Source organism: Canis lupus, chromosome 1, assembly GCF_011100685.1.
Source record: "Canis lupus familiaris isolate Mischka breed German Shepherd chromosome 1, alternate assembly UU_Cfam_GSD_1.0, whole genome shotgun sequence".
NCBI classification, from domain to species: Eukaryota; Metazoa; Chordata; class Mammalia; order Carnivora; family Canidae; genus Canis; species Canis lupus.
The window spans coordinates 18,529,103-18,550,095 of record NC_049222.1 but is presented as its reverse complement, the minus strand read 5'-3'; the positions used below and the strand labels follow the sequence as shown (position 1 = coordinate 18,550,095).

Sequence of the window (20,993 nt, the reverse complement as noted above, 5' to 3'; positions counted from 1 at the left end):
CCCACCTTCCTCCCAAAGGTGTGGTAGGAAGAAAGTTCTGATGGGCTTCAGCCTCCAGCTTTGGCTCTCACTCCCCTCACTGGGCCTCCAGCTCCCCATGTGAACACTGACAGCCCTGGGCCAGACAAGCGCCCTCACGCTCCAGGACCCAGTGAGGAGGATCCAGTTGTGGTACGAGATGTGCAGGTGCCTTGAAGGGCTGAAGCCACTGCACCTGTGGCACCAGGCATCAAGGTTAAGTGTGGGTCCAGGATGACTGCTGCCTGTATCTGCCTCACAGAACCAACTAGCTCCTGTCCCCCTTAACGCTCTATGCCCATCACCCACCCCCCAATACACACACACATACACACACACACACTCACAGCTGAGGTCACTCACCTGGGGCACCGGGTCCTCTCAGGAAAGACCAAAAGAGAAGATAAGGCAGATGGTGGCCCTGTCTCTGCCCCTACTTTGCTTCTCCCTGGCGTCCGGTCTTCCCCTCTCCACAGCGGCCCTGGCTTCCAAAGACCCTTTATCCCTTAGCGTGTGAGTACCAAAAGACCTTTGTCACAGTACGGAAAGTTAGTGGTGGGTGAAAATGAATCTTTTTTTGTTGGAGAAACTGCGTGGTCACCTACCTTTGTGGCACCAGGGCTCCTCCCCCACCAGGAGTGGAAAGGGAAGGCACAGGATAGTCAGTGCAGGGCTTCTCCTTGGCCTCCTTAATGTTTTTCTCTGGTCCCTGGTATCAGCCCTCCGCCTGTCTCACCTCCCTCTGAATCCCCTCCTGATGTGAGGCACCTGCCGCCTGCCCTGACCACATACTGTCGCGGTGCCCATATGTGGGTGCCAGACAGAGCCGTGGCCAGTCCCTCTGGGCAGCTGAGGGCAGCTGGGTTCCTGAGGATCCCCAGGAGCAGCCTGACCACACAGGGAGCTGCAGTTGGAGGCAGAGGGAATGGTCCCTTGTGGAGAGTTCGCTTTTCTGGTTCAGAAAGATGAGCCACAGGGAGCAGCACATCCCTGGACAGATGCTTGCTTTGTCCTGTTTCCAATCCTCTGAGGGGAAAAAACAAAAAAACAAAAAAAAACGCACGGTGGCCTCTGGGGGAAAAGTGAGTTGGCATCTTAAGATCTCAGGGAGGGCCTGTGCCTTGGACCAGAGCTTCCCTCTTACTATTTCACCCTGGGAAACCGGTGATTTGAAAAAATTTGTCCAGCCAGGACCCTGCATTTCTTAGGCAGGAACAGTCCCTTTGTGACTAATCCCAGATGCCTCTCTTTGTGTATACCTGCCAGTCACAGGCCCCGGACCAGCAGGAGGCAGCCAGCATTACCAGTGTAAGCTGATACTATTCCTGCCCCCAAAAAAAAAACGAGATGGGGAAAGGCCCCCATAATCTGGGTAGGTAGCCTCACTGTAGATAAACAAATGATGCCTCTTAGTCTCTAAAATAGAAATAAATGCTCAAACCCCATGGCCAACACAAGGACCACGTACTCCGTGAGAGGAGAAGTCAAGGATGGAGGAGGGCTTTCTGTGCCCACATCCCCACCTCACCACCACAGAATGCACACATTAACCTCTGGTGTGCCCCCCCCCCCCCCCCCCCCGCTTTTCTCCTAGAGAGGGAGAAGCAGCAGATCCAAGTGGTCTGCAGGAGCCTGGACTAACCTACCTTCCAGAGGCAGGATGTACCTTGTGTGGCTGGAACCCTGGAGAGACTGGATCCACCCTCACCGCTGATGAACACCTGCTGTCTGTTGGGTTTCTGACACGTTCCTGGGTCAGAGGGAGCTATCTGACTTCTTCCTAGCTGTTTAGAAATGGCTATTTGACTGTAGTGTAATATGTTCACACCAAAACCATTTACACTCTCGCTGTGCCTGTGGGGATGGCTCACTTCACGCCTCATACCAGCTTCCAGACATCATTCGGGCATAGGCTTTCAAAGCAGGTGTCCAACCTCTTGCTCTTATTTTCCTTCAGCTCCAGATCAACTGCTCGTGTAAGAGTCATGGGGTGAATGCTGTTAGTGGTGTGTTTGTGATTTCTGTAACTGTCAGAGGTGGAGAGCAAACCTGTCTCTTTGAAACATGTGAAGAAATAAATGCCTTATAGCACCAAAGACAAGTGTGGGGTGCCTGCCAACTGGCTGGTATAAGGACTCTGGACAGGGTATGTACCTACTGTCTCATTATTTTGGGCTCTTGGACTTGCTGTAAGTTTGTAGACCACAGGCTACATCTTCGCATTGGTTGGTGTGGAATCTGGTGGATTGGAAAGCTGCTGGAAAAGCGAGCACAGATCTCTTGATTTGTTCTTTCTCTACAGTTTGCTGAACATTGAGACTCTAACGTTTTTCTCTTAAAGTGTGTGTGTGTGTGTGTGTGTGTGAGCAAATATAATCTGACCCGCCAACATGAACCAGCACTATTGCCTAAATACCCAATTAAAAGTACAAATAAAGCATTCTCTGAAGAATAATCAATATTGATAGGAAATTTGAGGGATGTATGGTTAATCCAAAGGCGCATGAATTGACAGAGGACCTCCGCCGATGTTTGTAGAGGATATTTGCCCAGATTTTGTTATCAAGAGATTACCATGCACCACTGTTTACGCAGAATCCTTCCAGTGAAGACTTGGTATCTGGTGTCCCAGGAGGCTGGGGTGGGGACAGTACTCTGGAACCAGAAGTGGCTGGTTCCCATGTCTCAGAAGGGTCCAAGGAGGTTTGTAAAAGCACAGGTTCCTGAGCCCTGCCCTGCACAATGAAAATCAGAATCCCTGGGAATAGAGCCCCAGGGCTGCCCTGCAGATAGATCCCCTCTGATGTACCAATGGCATGGGTGCCCTTTCTGTAGAGGAGAAAGAGGGAGGGTTGGAAGGGCGGATTCTTACCCTGGGTCTGCAGCATACTTGGAATGGGACCTCAGGTCAATGCCTTACCCAGTCTAGGTCTCAATTTATTTCATTTTAAAATGAAAATAATTCTGCTGACTTACCCACCTCAGGATTCTTGGGGAAATGCAATTAGAGGGAAGGTGGGGAGGAAGCACTTGTCCATGCCCTCTTCGAGCTCTGCTGAGGGCAGCAGCATCGTTACTTCCATTAGATGAGGAACACAGGCTCTGAGAGGTGAAGCAATTTGCCAAGGTCCCAAGACCTGAAGATGAAGGAGCCCTGTTGCGAATCCAGGCATGCCTGGTTCCAGAGCTCTCCTTTCCATCAAGGTGCTTCTCTGATATTTTAGCTATCAGGTATATGCTTGGGAGTCAGCTGAGGCATGTGGACCAACAGCATTGGCATGGCCTGGAAGCTCATTAGAGATGTAGGTTCTTAGGCCCCTCCCAGGCTCCCCGCCCCTGAGTATGCATTTGAACGAGTTCTCCAGGGATCCTTTTGCCTTATCTCTCTCTCTCTCTCTAATATTTTATTTATTCATGAGAGTTACAGAGAGATAGAGAGGCAGAGACACAGGCAGAGGGAGAAGCAGGCTCCCCAGGGAGCCCAGTGCAGGACTCGATCCCGGGACCCCGGGATTATGCCCTGAGCCACTCAGGGGTCCCCCTTTTGCCTTCTCTAGGGTGAGAAGCACTGTCAAGGAAGAATGGAGATTGCACAAGAGAGTAAATCTGAAGATAAGGGCATATAGTAAATATACAGAATCCAACACAAATGGAAGATCCTCGCAGGGATGAGCAAGTACGCGGCCTTTATTAGGCCGAGCCCATGAGGAGTGAAAGGCGTGGAGTATCTCAGCCTTCCCGTCTGAGCTTCCGTTGCCAGGGAAGCTCGCCTCCCCTGAGAAAGTCCCACCATCCAAGTGAATGGGTTTTATGGTTTTAAGGTGGAAACAAATTGCTTTCATCAGTGTGTGTGTGGGTGTGAGTGTATATTTAATTTTCAAAGATAATATGATTACTTTTATGTTTAAAAAGAGAGAAGGAAAAATCAGGAAGAAAGTGTTTGCCAAAGCGACGTGTCATCCCTTCCCATGTATTTCAGGAGTGATCCCTTTATGGCAGAAAGCTCCCACCGGGGAGGACAGCCGGTTAGGTGAGGGGACGGCCAGCGTCCACAAGATCCTCTCTCTGCATGCTGGTCCTCAGGTTAACTTGTGAGGCCCATGAGTTTGAAGAGCATCCCCGATACTCCAGCTGTAGCAGCTCCCCTGCCCGAGATGCTCTCTGCAGAAGGTCATGCCCGGCCCCGGGGCCAAAGCAAAACTGGCAAACCAGGGCTTTGAGAAGTGCGGGCACACATCCGGGCAGCACCCAGACTGCTCGATTTGGGGGGTGTTGGTCCAGTTCAAAGGGATTCCCAGCCTGTGCCCGGGACATCCAGTAGGATTTGACTCGGGCAAGAGCATCTCTGCTCCCTCCTTGCCTTTCCCGGATTAGCTCTGCTGGTGCCTCACGACACCCCTGGGTGAGCTGGGCTTGCTTTCCAGTGACTCCAACATGTGTTCTCATGATTAAGTTCCTGATTTGTATGCACCCTGTTACTTAACCCTTACGAGGCTCTTCTGAGACAAGAACCAGTCGGCATCCCAAGTATTCCATTGGGTTACACAGACCTACCCTGCCTTCCGGGGACTTGAGGGTGAGGCAGAGAGAGTGACACCAAACTAGTGTCCTCCGTGGTTTGGGCTGCTTCCCCCACCCTCAGCCCCTGCCCTCTTGTACCGGCTTCGCTTCAAACTATCCAAATTGGAATCGGCTAAACCAACTTTTTTTTTTTCCAGTCTTTCCCTCCTTGTTTTGTTTTTCCTTAATTTTTCAGAAGTCTGGAAGAAGGGGATTTGGGATGATACCATCATTCTCTCACTTCTCCTTTCATTCTGTTAACAATTTTTTTTGAAAGAAGCTTTGATTTTGAAAAAGATCATGCACCTTAAAAATTTGGGGGGCTCCAGAAAGTCATTTCAGCTAAGCTGTAAACACTTCTAGAAAGCTGAAAATGAAAGAGGAGCTGCCTGCCCAGGCTCCCCCGGGGGACCTGGAGCCATCACTCCCTTCACGGTGCCTGATTTCAGAGATGAAGAATTTTCAGGGTGTGCTGGAGGCAGGGGGCTGCGGCTGGCCAAGACCAGACTGCGCAGAGCAGCCTTGCTGTTCTCACCGTCCTCTCTTCTCCACTAACCGGTCCCTTCCATCACCCGGAGATGAACTGGGAAGGCTGGTTATTGACAGCTGGGCAATTGGCACAATAAAGTTTAACGGTTTACATCCTCTTGTACGATTTTGTCGATGTTTTCAATGGCTCACCTTCTCGGGTGCTGGTTCTCACACTTGTACTGACTCGCTCCTTCTTCTCTTTCCCTTCAAGCGTGCAAACGCAAAGAGCAAGAACCAAACAAAGACAGGAACAATTCCCAGAAGAAATCCCGCCTGGTGTTCACCGACCTCCAACGCCGAACACTCTTTGCCATCTTCAAGGAGAACAAGCGCCCGTCCAAAGAGATGCAGATCACCATTTCCCAGCAGCTGGGCCTGGAGCTTACGACCGTCAGCAACTTCTTCATGAATGCCCGGCGCCGCAGCCTGGAGAAGTGGCAGGACGATCTGGGCACAGGAGGCTCCTCATCCACCTCCAGCACTTGTACCAAAGCGTGATGGGAGGACTCTCGCGGTTGGGCACAGGTCACCTCCAGATGGGGACAACCGACACAAAAGAAAACACAAAGGAAAAAAGACACCGGATTCTTAGCTGGGGCCCTTCACTGGTGATTTGAAAGCACAATTCTCTTAAAAAGAAACTTCTATTCTAGCTGTAATCATAGGCCAGGTGTTCTGTTTTGTTTTGTTTTTAATGGCTATGGAGTCCAAGTGCAAGCTGAAAATTAATCTTTTTGAACCGGACATTGTCCTCTCAGCATGCTGAGCATCCCAGAAACCCAAATGAGGCCTTCCTGGAGCGAAGTGATTCCAGTGTGGTGTCAGCCAAGCTCGGGATCTCGCCAGATGTCAACAGTCCCACTCTGGGCCCTGTTGCAGTCAGAGTTCCCACCTGTCACAGTGGGAATTTGGCCTGTGTAAAGATTCTGAGTTTGGGCTCCTAAGATGCTACCATAAGAGATTCTTCTAGCAACAAGAATGACCTCATTTGCTTTCCAAGTGCTTAGCCTCATCATACCACAGTACACCAAAGTTCACAGCCATAACATTTAAAAAAAAAAAATCAGAATAATTACTGAGCACAACTTTTAAATACGGAAATTTAAAAAAAAAAAATCCAAGGACCTGTTTTTCCAACTCAGGCATCATTCCATTGAATGGTTTGGAAAGCTTTAAGTTGATCCAGTTTACAATTTTCTTTTCCTTACCTCCTGGAAATCTCACGTGGTCTTGGATCCATCAAAAAAAAAAAAAAATCAGTTCTCTTGAGCTCAACGTATCAAGCACAACGTAGATAAACAGAGAAGTAAGGAAGGTTCTGGATTCACCACATCTGGATTTTCAAGACGCTGATTGTGAAGTCATTAGGGAATCGTTGGGAATATGGCTTCAAGCACATTTTGCAGTTTGCTACAAATTCTGTTTGTACATAATGCAGACGCACACTCAGGAGGCCAATTTAACTGTTACGGTACATGGAGAAAATGCAGCATTTTAAAAGATCTAGATTTTTTTAGATCATTGATGTATCCTCCTCGGTTATTAGTCACCTGGTTCCTCCTATTGTGCATTGTAACTACCACATGATCCATTCTCACTATTTCAGATTTCTGTTGTTTCCTCATCCATCCCATCGGTAGGGACGTTTTTCAGTGTTTTCTAGCAAGAAAAAAAAAAAAGGAAGTAATTCAAACCACCATACGTGTAACTCATGAGGGTCATCTGGTCCCAAATCTCTTCCATTGTCGATTCATCCTTGCAAAACAGCTGAGTAAATCTGGAGAAAACACAGCACACCAAAGAAGCAGAATACTGCAAACCAAAGACATTTATTACTTGCCATTTTCTAGCCTAAAAATACTGTGATTACTTTTAGAAATCAGAAAACCTCTGCAACTCCGAATGGCATTCAGCTCTTGCATTTGGCTCACCATCAGGCTGAGCGGACGGGCTAGCGAAGCCACCCCGGGGGTGGCTTTGCCACGCCAGCCCTGGCTCCTGGCTGTCACCTTCCCACAGCACGCGGAAGAGCGCCCACACGACTCTGGGAGGTTGCGAAGGTCACGATGTGCATATTTACCAGTGAATGGCCCCAGGTGGGCACCACGGGGGAGGGGTTCGAAGCAAGCCAAACGCTGCAATGATTCTTTACAGACACTTGAGACTGACTTTTTTATGAATTACTTAATCGAAACCAAAGAAACTTTTTCTGCACCTAATTCTGCAACAAACAAAACTGTTCCATTAAAATGAATAAATAAATACGTAAATCCGTGAAAATCACCACCACCAAGAAGGAAGCACGCCAGAAAACAAAAACAAAAAAACCCCACAAAATCAAAACCAAAAACAAAACAAAACAACAACAACAAAAAACACAAAAAACAGCGAGACACACTGTGTTTAAACAGACCTCTTGGGACATTTTTTGGAAGCAGATTTTAAAGAAAGGGTTGAGACAGGAATAGATATGAGGAAAAGCCTCGGCGGCTACTGCTTCATTTGACAACTCACGCGGTAATCTTAAAGTTGAAGATTGTCTTTAATTTGTGCCTATGCAGTTTTTCAAAAGAACACGGAACAGAGCAACAGAAACCTCAACAGCTACAATACCAAAGATGAGGATTTCTCACATCTTTTGTTTCAATTCGTTATCTCCTCTTGTCTGGCTAAAATACTAATAGCGTCATTGATCTGTGGGAAGGTAATCAATTTTGTTTCTGAGCAACAAAAGGAAAGGGTCATTGATTTGATTTTATTGTTTCCCTTTAATTTTGTTTTATGGCTTTCTACCCCAACATGGAATCTCTCAAAAGGTTCCATGGACTCCAAGTTTAAGATGTTGGGATACTGAACTGTTCTCTCTACTCCTCGGAGTTTGGGGAATAATGTCACTTGAATGTTCTTTGCTAACCCCTTAGACTTGGTTCCTTCTATGTTCAGAGTCTCAGCATCAGGGGAGGGAAGGGGAGTGAGGGTCAGGGTCAGAGGTCTTGGTGACACATCCTCTCCTGAACCACAGAACCAAAGAGTTTATAGAGGAATCAACAGCCTCATTTTCATGTGATTGCTACATCCTAACGGCTTCATTTGGGGGAGGGGGGAAACATGTAAAAATAATTGCCAGTTTCTACTTTTCTATTAGCTTTTTAAAAATCGGCTGTAAAGTTGCATTTCTAAAGAAAGAGATATATATATAATATATGAATACATATATAGATTCAACTTGACATTGGTGATAACCCCAAATTCTTGCTGTCCGAATCCATGTCTTGTTTTGGTCAAGTGCTTCATTTATTAAGCATTCAGTTCCGAATTCTGCTCATTTCTCATGCCATCCCAGAGCCCAGAGTCCGTTCTCCACTGTGGATGATTTGGAGTACTCAGATTTCTGTGAAAGTTCCTGAAAAGGTTGAAAGTCCAACTCCAGCATTTCAACATTTAGCCTGTTGATAAATGGATCCATGGTGCAAAGGAGTTTTTATTTGTATCTGGAGTCATCTCTAGTCTACGCCTCAGCCACCGTCAAGGTAGCGAGTGGGGTCTGTCCATGAGGCCGGGCCCACAGCTGGGCTGGGGCCAGTGGGGTGCTTGTCTTCTGTAACTGCTGGGGAGGCTCGGTGGTCCATTCCCACTAACTGTGAAGATGAGGCCAGTCCAGAAGGTGTTCTCCAGGAGCTACCCCGTCCTATCAGGGTGTCCAGATCCCCTCGGTGAGCAGATCCACCGAAGGGACTTCTCACAGGGGAAGCCCAACTTGTGTTGCGATGGGCTGACCAGGTTTCCCCAGGGTGGCAGTTACCAACCTGTATTGACAGGCCTGTGTGCAACCACAGCAGGCACTGGAGTAAGGCAGTGATACTTAATCCTCGGGGGCTTGTCTCAAGCCTGGAGGGAAAACACAAAGCAGGGTTTGGGGCGAATCCCAGCATCCTGCCCCCGAGTGCCCCATTGTCCGAAGTGCCACCTCCTTGCGCCCACCACGGGGCTCTCCCTTGGCAGGGGCAGCAGTCACAGAGCTTTGAAGGAATATGACTCTCCATGGCTTTTGTACTCCATCCGATCGCAACATTTTCCAGGACTTTTCCTGGTATCCTTTTGTCTCTTGCTCATACCCCATGTCTTCTTTGTCAGACGACTGAGAAAAAGAGCATGTTTCAGCCGGGGAATGCTCCATATGGGTTGATAAAAAAGGAGTTTCAGCTCAGCCCTTTCTAAATGAAATCCTTGTGACTTGGGGCCAGTGTTTTGGAGATTGGATTGAGGGAACAAGCCTGCTTGGTTTGGTTAGCGATCCTTTGGCACGCTAATCTCACCATTTGGGTTCCGGCACCCTCTGAAGATGTCAAAACCCAAAGAGGCTGCCTTTGTGGCCTGAGATTTCCGTAGTGCTAAAACCTGTTGTAGCCACGTACACGCCCTCCGTGTTGCTGGTGACCCGAGGAGGACGTGATGATGCAAAAGGGGCAAGAACTTCCCTCCAAGGACATTTGTCAAATGTTTCTTACTGGATAATGTCATCCCAGAGAGAGGTGCTTGCTTCTGGAAAATTATTTACATACATCTATGAGTACACATGTGTATTCATATATTTATGGATCAGAATTATAAGCCCTACAGAATTTCAATTTGTGAAAAATCTGAAAGCAAAAAAAAGATCCTGCCAATTGAAAGGTAATGAAATTTGACCCAGTGGGTTTCCTCAAGCATTTTTAAAACTTAAGTTAATCATTTCAGAGAAAATAACCATTTGGACTTGGTTAGACTTGAGGATCTGTTTCTTCAATCCAAAACAATTCCAGGCATGCCTCAGCCATCAGCAACAAAGTGGACAGTGTAAAGGGACAGTCTAAGCCAAAATTCACATTCTTGAGGCAACAGAAATCTAGAGGCTATTGAGTGGAAAAAATAACTTTTCTTTATTCCTGTAGAGAAATAAGCTTGCTTCACTTTTGTTTGCAATGTGATTTTGGTACTGGGGATATAATTCTTTCATCCTGGGAAAATTTTTTAAAGAGCCAGTCTAGTTCTTTTTTAAAGGAAAACAACAACAATAAAAACTCAACCCTGATACATAAAGGCTTTTCCAAAATGTAAAATGGTAGGTTGTACCACTTAAAGGGGAGGAAAAGGAATGAGGTGCTCAGGAGGCCACTTCCTCTGGAGAGGTCAGAGCATCAGCTTTGCATCTTTTGCCATGGGCTCTTGGCTACTGTGGGCTTAGAAAATGTAAGCTAATTTTCATTTCAGCCTAAAATGAACCCAGAATTCGGAAGGTAGATCCGACACACACACGCACACACACACACACACATGCATTTTTGTAATTCAAACGGTATATTTGAAAGCCAAATATAAATACCTTTTAGATGATCTGTCATTTCATCTGACCTGTGCTGGTCACCCACCTTTTAATGCCAATAAATTAAAGTTGAACTTTTTTTTTTTTTTTTTTTAAATCACTACTACCTGGTATAGGCTGGGAAACTTTCCCACTTTTGAAACAATGCTGGTAGAATTATTGAAGTGTCTGACTACCATTACCCAAGTGTCATGACAATATACCTCTGCAGTGAACTCTGATTTTCAGCAGGTAGTATAGTAGGAATTTTTAAAAATATAAAAAGAACAGCCTGAGTCCCAATGTTGTTGAAGAATAATGGACTCTATTAAAAAGCAGAGGAAAAGGGATGATACATGTGTTGAAGGTTGACCCTAAAGCCCAAACACAAGTCCTATGAAAGTAACTGCCATGATTCTTAACAGATCAGAGATGATTTTTGTTGTTGTTGTTGCTGCTGACACTGTGTAGTTGGACTTGTTAGCCTAACCAGGAAGAGTGGGTAAGAAATGGTAGATAGAGAAGGGATAGAGCTGGTGTGCCTGTAACTTTCAAATATTCACATGCAAGACTGGATAGCTAAATAATTTTGTACATTTAGCTAAGACCAAGTCACCTCTAAAACAACAGGAGATTATAGTTTTCAAATAAGGCCCCCAAATCCTTACTAAAGGAAGAGGGGGCTGTTTGTTGTATAAGTCTCATAAATTAATGATATTGGCTTTAAATATGGCTGTCCCGATGCCCATTTTCTGCCCATGATTTATTTCTTTCTGAGGGAGAGGGGTGGGGGTTTGTTTTAGAAAGTCTCAGAATGTGTTATAAAATACCAAAATAATGATTAATGTAAGGCCTTATGTATAGGTAGACACAAAGCCTATAATTGAGGCCGATTGGGCTATTAGATGAATCCCATAGGGACTTGAAATGCTCATTGTTCTCAGATACCAAAAGGACTCTGACAGTCTGAGACAGGTTAAAGTGAGAGCCCAAGCTGTCCTTATAGGTTTTTGAGTTTGGTTGACTGGAATCAACTTGCTGAGACCTTTTTAGTGGAGAAAATGTGTATAAGGGAAAAAAAAAAAACCACATTGCTACAGGTCTGTTCATTCCATGGAAGCCTTCCACATTGCTCCATCTTCAGCAGCAGACATTTCACAGAGCATAAACCTTGGTAGATAAGTTTGCCTAAAGCTTATACAGTCTGTCAGCGTGGATGTATATGGATTTAGAGACATCTCTCGACATGTATTCTCATAGCTGTCCTTATAGCAACACACATTACCTATGGGTGTCCAGACTGTGCACAGACATCTCCATACATGTATGCTGTCATCTGTTACAACAAATGAGTTCAAATGATCACTTAACATCTATGTGAGACTTCTACAATGTGCATTGCTTTATTTATTATAACATCAAAAACTAAAGTGCAGGAAAGAAAAGTATCCCAGCATCTTCATGGTGTACACTTGGAATTACTTTCATTTGGGCACATCCAAGATAAACTCAACTTTCAAGAAACCTTGGATATTGTTTAATCATCTGTGTAAGAATGACACATATGCTTGATGACTTCGGTTGAATAGCTTTATTCTGGATCTCTCATAACTACAGCTAAATCCAAAGACCTGGAAAAGGACAAGAAAGAAAAAAGAAAAAAAAAGGAAAAAAACAAAAACAAAAAAAAAATAGCAAAGTGCAAAGTCATAGGAGAAAAGTGGGCTCTGGTTTCCAGGGTTGAGACAATGGGATGTGGTGTCGTGGGGGCTGCACCAGCTAGAGGGGGAGGTGGGGATTTTTTTCTTTGTGCTTGTCACATCGAAATGGTCTTTATGAACATGAGGAAGTTTTAGAGGTTATGATTTCCTGCTTTATTTTCACTTAGCTATCGAAAGAGGCTATACATTTTGTCCATCAAAAAAAAAAAAAAAATGAAGACCGTCAAAAAGAAACATTTTTCCCCCCTTTGTCTCTTTGGGTTATGACCCAACAGGCTATGTACCATTAATGTAATTAATTTATTTAAATTAGTTTCTAGCACACAAATGTATAGGATTTTGGTAATTAGTTCATCATCTTAGGTTAATTTTACTCCTCGTGCTTATTTATCGAAATATAGACCAATGGTGCATCAGAGATGCAAGATTTCTTTTAGGATTCTCTTGAAAGATGGTTTGCTTTATAAAGCAGTGAAAATCTGTTACAGACAGGGAAAAAGTACAGGTTACCAAAAAAAAAAAATCAAGGTATTTTTCCTTCTCGAATTAACTTTGAAAATAGTTTAATGATTATTAAATTATTTAATTTAAGTTTGCAGCCCCACCTGGTACCAGGCAAATGTCACCTTTTAATTATTGGGGCCCTCAGAGCCTTCCTATCGTAACTTATTTATTTAACTTATTCAGCATCTACAAAAGGTGCACTGTATAGTTTATATTTTTTATTTAAAACAATAGAGAGCACTGCAGTTTGTTTGCTGTCAGAACAACAGAGCAAAGTTTGTGGACGAGCAATGACTATTCAACCCGAACCTGTGCGTTCAGAAAACACATGTCGAGACCCTGCTTCACCAGCCTGGATTTCGGGGCTTCTTTACAGAAACTGGAAAAAAATAAATAAATTTTCAAAGATCATAACAGCAAAAAGAGAGAAACCCTTACACTAGCTGCTTCCAAGAATGAACTCTGTATGTGTGTAAAACAACAAAACAAAAAGGGAAAAAAAAAAGCAGAAAAAAGAAAAAAAAAAAGGAAAAACTTTCTATTTCTAGTGAGAACCAAAGAAGGCTACCTCACTGACTTTTTCCATTTGTAATTTTAATCGTGTTGATGACACCAAAGATACCAAAGATTTCTTTCTCTGTGCGGTCTGCATTTTGCTTGTGCTCTTTTATAATTTTAACTATTCTCTCTGACATATGGTATGTACAGCCACAGCTCAGATACCCCAAAGAAATAATTATCTATGTGACGGTGGCTGCTAATTTGGAAAGGGATATTTTCTGTGTTTCTCTCATTTGTTCACTGTCCCCTGCACATGTTCAGGATGCAAGTTCAGATGCTGCTGTAATTGGACTCCTTAAATTCCAATTCCAAATTGGTGAAGAAGACTGGTTGGAAGTGGCCTTCAGTCTTAGCTGTGACCTCTGTCCCCGCTTTGGAGCTATCACAGTAAAGATTTCTAATTAACTGAACCATAGAAATTCTAATCATTGAGCGAAAGAGCTGGAAGGGACCTTAGAAATTTAGTCCAACCCCCAGAGGCTCAGAGGAGTGAAATAGTTACCCAACCGTCTAGGGGCAAAGCCCAGACAAGCCTCCTCCTGCCTTCTGCTCCAGCGCTGTACCCATTGCTCAGAGCTACCTGTGCATGAGATGGGCCATATGTTGGCAGAGAGGAAGGGGGCAATCCTTTAGCAATGAGTGGGGTCTGGGGCTTGTCACTTAACATTTTCACTCTGTAGAAGCAGCCACAGGCATTTCAATGCCATCTGGTTAGCATCTCAACATAAAGTCACATAAGATGAGTTGCTTGCAAAGGTGGCCAGTCGTAAACTATTAAAGCTCATAGAGGGGTTTTTGCCCTGGAAGTAGGCATTGATCCGTGTGACCACTTTTGAGCCTCTGCATTGCAAAGTGTTGTATATAGAAACGTTTAATTCAGTGAGAAGATAAAGTCCATTCTTGGTCTGTGGAGTTTCATTATTATGGATATTTTTAGGTCATATTTATCAGAGAAAGGGACTTTGATCACTGCACAGGTGAGAGTGAAGCTGTTCAGCTTTTGTCTTTTTCCTCTTGACGTGTGGGTGTTTATACTTTGTTTCTAGGCCAGCTCTGTATATATGAGAAGTTTAAGCCTTACATCCTTGGATCCTTAGGGATTATTCATTGTAAATGAAAGATAACCCTAGAATTTCAGAGGAATAGATAGATAGACCACTTTCAGAAGTGATTAGTTAAAGTTGCTTCTCTCTTCCCTTCTTACTCATAAAATTAATTGGTCCTCTGTAAGTTTCTTTTGATTCCATTAAATGATTAAATCACTATTAAGATCCATTCCTCAGAGTGATTTGTATGTTAGCCAATGAATCATTCTCAGCTTTTGACCAGATGGGTTTTAGACATATGCAAAGATCCACCTCTAGTCTGTATGGCTCTTTATTGAGTACTCATGTTTTTTGCTTCACATACTGTACTTGTCTTTGAGCTTTTTAAGAGACTATTAGACAAAGAAACTAAGAAGGGAAAAGACCAGTCAACTCATCCACCTCATGCATCAAAAGATTAGCTGGTAGAGGAATTTAGAAGACAGATTGACAAGACTAGGAGACACATACCCCTTTGCAGTTTCCCATACAGACACCTGTGAAAGTTCTCCCTTGTTCAGACAAGCTCCAAGCTCCATCTCCCCCCGCCCCCCCCCCCCATATGAGGCAAACTTGCAAGGCCTTCCTTCCAAACAGCAAATGACTTTGGTTTTCTTCCCAAATTCCTATTAAAAACAGAATTTTCAGAATACCTGGGAGACATAAGAAAGAAGATCTGCTGTTTGGGCAACAGAGTGCTCCCCTAGAAGCAAAACAAACTCCACCCTCCCCACTACCAAGCCCCCACAAGAGGGAACCCAGAGAGAGTGATTGCAGCCTGAACACAGAAAACATCCCAATTGGCAGTCTCCTCCTCAGCAACCCCCCCCCCCCGCCCCCTCCCAGCCTCATGCTTCACTTGCAAAGTGTGACATAACCACGGGACGAGTGCCTTGCTTGAACCAAAGCAACGATTTAGCCAGTCTGGACCTCTCTGTGCTTTTTTTAATCCTTCCTGTGAATACCTCAGCTTCAACTGGGCCTCCATACAGTAAATTGGTGGGCTTATTGTACTGTGGTGCTTTGCAATGCAACCCTGCAAAGAACAAGATTTGTACTAATACCAAAGGTTCTTTCTCTCTGTCTCCTCCTTCTGCCTCCCCCATTCTTGTCCCTTTTCTAGTTTTTCACGGTTCCAAAGCTTTAATATGAACCTGGGCATGTTGGCAATGCAGACCGCGCAAATCCTTACCGAATTTTCTCAGATATACCTCATAGATAATAGTGTTTAGAGTAATGTTATTATAGCGTATGTAATAAATTATTCACTGTTTCTTTTGGTAACTGTGATTTAAAAAAAGAAAAAAGAAAAAAAAGCTTTATACGTTTTAGGTTGTGCTTTTGTAATAGACAAAAAGGTGCGCTTAAAAAAAATGTATGTTCTTTTTTTTTTTTCCCCTTTGGATTTTATTTATTCTGGATTGGGGAAAGTTGCAGAATGAGCCCAAAGTTTACAGTTTCATATTTTGCTGAAGAAACAATCTGTGTTCATTTGCTCTGTTGAAAAAAAAATTATTTTCTACATTTGTGCTACTTGGTCTGAACAATTAATTGTTCTGTGTTAACAGTGTAGTATTATAATTAGCAACTGCCAATCAGTGCTATAATTTTATGCATGAGGCTAAAAATTTAGCAGTGTGATGCATTGTGGTCTTAATAGCAACATTTTTCATTTTGAACTAGATCTTCCCCTTTGGTTCAATGGACTTTATTTATGCATGGGTGCCGATCGTTTGTTAGCAGTTGTTGAACAGTTGTGTATACATTAAACTGTGAAAATGTACACAGTTCAGCCTCAGACATTGGTAATATTGGTTTTATTGGGAGATATCTCACCTCAAAAAAACCTTTACATCTATTGAGATTTCAAAATGAGTCCAATTGAATCGAATTCAAATTTTAGGAGAAAAGTCATTCCAAGTTTGAGTTACCAACGTGCATTCCACAAATCGGGATCCTCATAACTGACCAGCAGTACCACTGTATTTGAGAGGGGTTTGGAAACAAACATTGAAAAAAACAACTCAACTCTGCATTTTTAATTTCCTCGAAAAGGAGTCACTTTGGCTTTATGTTCATGACCTCAGACCTAACTGGCCGTGTTAAATGGAGATATGAAACCATCCAGCCCTAACTTCTCCAAGATCTCTGCTTGGGAATGCCCACTTTGTGCTTGTTTTTTTTCTGATATTTTGTGGTCAGGTCGATTCTCAATAGAAACTCAAATGGTGTTAATAACGGTAATTATTCTGGGCTTTTTTTTTTTTTTGTCCATTTTCCTGGACAACCCCACCAAGTGTTCCAGTGATTTGGGCAAAAATAGATGGCCATTCCCCAAAACATCACCTGTGCAGTCATATCGTGGTTCTTCCTCTCAAGGGACAGACGTGACCCTGTTTCCCGCCCGACAATGTTTCTCCTGTCCTAGAGGGGAGAAACCCAGTTTTGGAAAACCATCTTTGTTTAAACTCCCCAGTTACCTGAGGCCTCTATATCTCAAAAGGCATTTTACAGTTGCAGTGGATTGGGCAAACTTGCTCTTTCTTACATTTGGGGTCTGAAACTCATTCTCAAGTTTCATACCGATTTCCCAAACCAATATGCTTGACGTAAAGCCAAACCAACTGCCAAGCACACTTTATTCTGCATAGGAGAGTGCAGTTTGGGAAACAGTGGTGGGAAAACAGCAATCTGCTATGCAAATTATTAGAAACTGCCGACCAGTAGAACGTTCCTATTGCCAGTCAATGAGAATTTTGGGGAATGCGCTTTCATTAATGGAAATTTTTTTTTAATTTGGCCTTATAAAGTAGATTGTGATAATGAGAGCTTTGTAATATACAGTCTTTTTAATTTTTTCCCCTGGTTAATTTGCCAAAGATGGGATTGGATACCAGAATTTTAAGTTGGCTTCTGTTAAGACAGTTAATGATTGTAATAGTGTTCAATCTTCCAGAAAGCTTTGTATGTTCTTCCGCAATAAACAAAATAGATCATTTGTTTCAGTGAAGTTCTCCTCACACTCACAAACCCACAAACTATTCCTCTTGATGGAGATACTGAAATATCTACAAAGTTCAAATGCATTTTCATCCAAAGTAAACAGAGGAGTGTCTGAGACATGAGCGTGCCCAGCCCTTTTTATGACAAGCAATGCATGGGTCTGGCTCACTAAGATTTGCCAAGAAGACTTGTCTTATGAAACGCAAGGAATATTTCGTTATGCCATTTTATGTCCTTTTTTTTTTTAAACTTTGTGGAAAGTGATATGTTGAATCAAGTGTAAGCTGAGTTTTCCAGACAACTGAAGTAGCTACATCGTGAATGTTATTTTGTTATTAAAGGGTTTTTACTCAATGCTTTGTGCCAGTGGATGTCCTTTCCTTGGAGACACAGAACTATGGAATTCCCTCAGCTTGGCCTGGATTTCACTTCTCTCATGGGGGAACGTGGGCCTAGCCTGGGAAATTAAAGTCATGGGCTAGAAGGTAGATTTGGGCATTAGGAAGAGATCTCCATGAGTGTCACTTTAAAGAGAGCTGGGACCAAGCTTGCTAACCTTTCTCTCAATCTCTCTCTCTCTCTCTCTCTCTGTCTCTCAACCCCAGCACTTCTCTGAGATCCCTTGGCCTTGAGCACATGCCAGCATGAAAGCAGACCCCAATTCTTACAGAAAAGGCAAGGAAGAAATCACAGCAACCCCAAATCTTCAGTGGCCCACCAGGCACTCATCTCTCCCCAAGCTGGGCTTTACCAGCCAAGGCTATGGGTGAACCATCTGGTTTGCTTTACCGTCTTGTCTACTGCAAAGCATCCAGGTCCCCACAATCCAGTGGGGCTCTTTCAAACCAGAATCCCCCTTACCATCCTTCCTCTGCATCCTGGTTTAGCTGTTTTATCTATAACTTTGTAGACAGTTACTTGGCAAACAAAGAGAAGTATGAGTAGGTTCTTCTTGTCGTCTTGTTTCTAATTTGTATTTTAGCTATTCCCAGTTCTTGGATCTGGAAAGATACTAGAGGGAAAAGGAGACCCCACTGCCTCTCTGTGCCTTGCTCATCTCTGAGGGGACCGTGCATTGCCCATGCTGTTGATCTTTCATAGGAGACAGGCTGAACCACAGCTGTTGAGTCAACCAAGAACAGGGCATAGTAATGCCTATTTTATCTCTTCTTGAAAGTCCTACTAAAAAGAAGAACTTGGGATTTCCCACACACACCCCATTTTCCTTGCTTTGATTCAATTTGGCATTTTAGTGTAAGAGTCAATTTGCTCTCTAGGAAATTTTTTTTTTTTTCAGATTATGACAGGGAACCTGCTACCTAGGAAGAAAGATGAAGTATTTGAAGACTAGCTATTGAGTCGGTTGTCATACCATTAACAGATACTTCCTTGAAGGCAGAATTTATTTCCTTTCTTACCGTGTCATTTTGTATCTAAATGGTGCCAGCAAGCTTTTAACCATGCAAGATTGTAAGACATCTGCCAATTGGAATTCCTGAAACAGGAAGACTTTTTTAGAAGAACAGGTTCTTCACACTAAAAAAAATTATAAAGAACATCTAATTTAGGCAGGCAGGGACTGAGATGACGTGGGCAACACCTTGGTGCTGGTTATTCTTTCAATCCATATCTCCAACCACCAGATCTTGTTTCCTCCCCTCAATCCTAGAGCAAGCAGTTCAGGCCTTTCTCCCTCAGTCCAGGATGCCAAACAGTTTTATGGACAAAAATGATTAGGATTGACCAACGTTTCACTTAGTTCTCTTCTCCATCCTTTGCTTTTCTCCAAGAAGGTGTTTTCCTGTACTGCAGAGAAAAGAGCCTAGCCATTTTTTTCATCTTTCCTATTCTAATATTTCTATACAAATTAACGTTTTATTAGTACAAGTAAAGTAGGTTCTTTCTTGGCCAATGAATTCTTAATAGAGAACCTATTCCTTCCACCAAAGTGAGTGAGAACAAATTCTAAAATTTTTTTCATGGGTTTTTGTTCTCATTATTGAGTGAATCCTGGCTTTTCGCTTACTTTAGGCCCTGACCTCAAAGGTGTTGCTTTGGGGTATTAAAAACACCTTTTAATTTCACATCTTGGCCTGTAGGGCTTGAATCCTTTCTTGCAATCTATTGGTTGCCTTATAGTTTCAAGGGTGACTAGGACGAGGGAAAGGAGGAAGAGGAAAAGAGAGAATAATTTGCCCCAGCTCTATTTAAAGTTTTAAAATGTAAAGAAGAGACTTACTAACCCATTGGGAAATGGCTATAGAGCGGTTAACCCCCACTGTACCCATTCAGAGCCCCTACTCTGCCACATGGCTTCTAGGTCAGCTCTTCCAGAAACTCAGCCTTGTAGTAGAAACCCTACCTTTCATAGGTCCTTATCCAGATTCTAAGATGACAAGAGATCAAAGAGTCACATGCACACCTCTTGTTCTATTTCCTTGATTTTTCAAATATTATCTCCAAGAAAATCATAGAGGAAAACTTTAAACTTTATTTTTAGTCAATCCCTTTGATATCACCTCTTATATTTAAAATCAGGAAAACACACCCATAAAATTTGTGCTCCCTTCTGTTTTGAAAAAGTAAACTCACATGCTAGTTAATCTACATTCTTATTTTTCTTTACACTCTGAGCTATATTTCCAAAGCATATTATAACACAGATTTCACCCCATCTCAGACATGTTAAGTCAGACTGTGCTGAAAGATTTTCCAGGGATGGTCAACAGGGTATATGTTCAGTGGCTGCCCTGAAATCCTGGTGGGGATGAGGATCACACACCATTATCAAGGGGCTGCTCACCCCTTGATAAGCTCCCAGTCCTTTGGAAGATTTCTTTGAATGTTAATTGCATTTTTCAATTTTGCTCATTTCCCACCCTGATGTTTTGTCCACAACATTACTTACACTGGATTCTTTCTATTTTTATTCCTATCATTAAATGGTAGTGCTGTAAATTCTGCAATTAATGTCAAATAAACTGCTTTCATTCATTGACCATGGCTCACTTGGCTTCTTTTCTGTTTTCATGGGATGTATTAAGCATCCTTCTCCTATTGCATCCCATTGCAGTTTTATAAAGAACAATAAAATTACTTAGCTTAGTAAGATTGCAACTTCATGACCTCTCACAGGAAGTGAGGCACATTTTATAATCAACAAATCTATCAACCATGTTATCAGCCACAAAAGGTTAGGAATACCCTATAACTACTGCCTTATTCTTAACCCACTAAAACATTAAAGATGACCTATCCTAACCCTGTCCTTGTACAGATACCATATGAAGTCATATGGTGATTTAAAAAGGGGATCACTGTATTGTCACCATATGAAAGAATGAAAACAAATAAATTTGGAGCCAGAAACATCATTTGGAATTTAGGCTCTGCCATAAATTATATGGCTTTTGGCAAGTCATTTAAAATCTCTGGGCTTCAATTCCTCCAACAAAGTTAAGGTTAGGATAGGTTATATCTGAAGTCCTTTAAATCTCTTGCTAAATTTTTTAAAGATATTTATATTTGCTATAGGTCATGTCTTATTATTTTTTTAAAGTTAATGAGTTAAAGGAGTTCTTTTATTCATTTTAAATTTAAAATCCCCTAGCTGCAAAGGAGTTCCATTAGGTAAACCTTTGGTCTAAGTGAAAAGACCCACCTAAAACC

The 20,993-nt window shown here is 43.0% G+C and overlaps 1 protein-coding gene across 1 annotated transcript in view; it reads left to right on the top strand.

Annotated features, from left to right (window-relative positions):
• Positions 1–20,322, top strand: part of ONECUT2 (one cut homeobox 2) — a 61,745-nt gene extending 41,423 nt beyond the window's left edge. Inside the window, exon 2 of the mRNA XM_038525928.1 lies at positions 5,321–20,322. Within this exon, the coding sequence (XP_038381856.1) occupies positions 5,321–5,607 (287 nt within the window). The 3' untranslated portion in view covers positions 5,608–20,322. The remainder of the gene's footprint in view (positions 1–5,320) is intronic.
• The last annotated feature ends 671 nt before the right edge of the window (positions 20,323–20,993 follow it).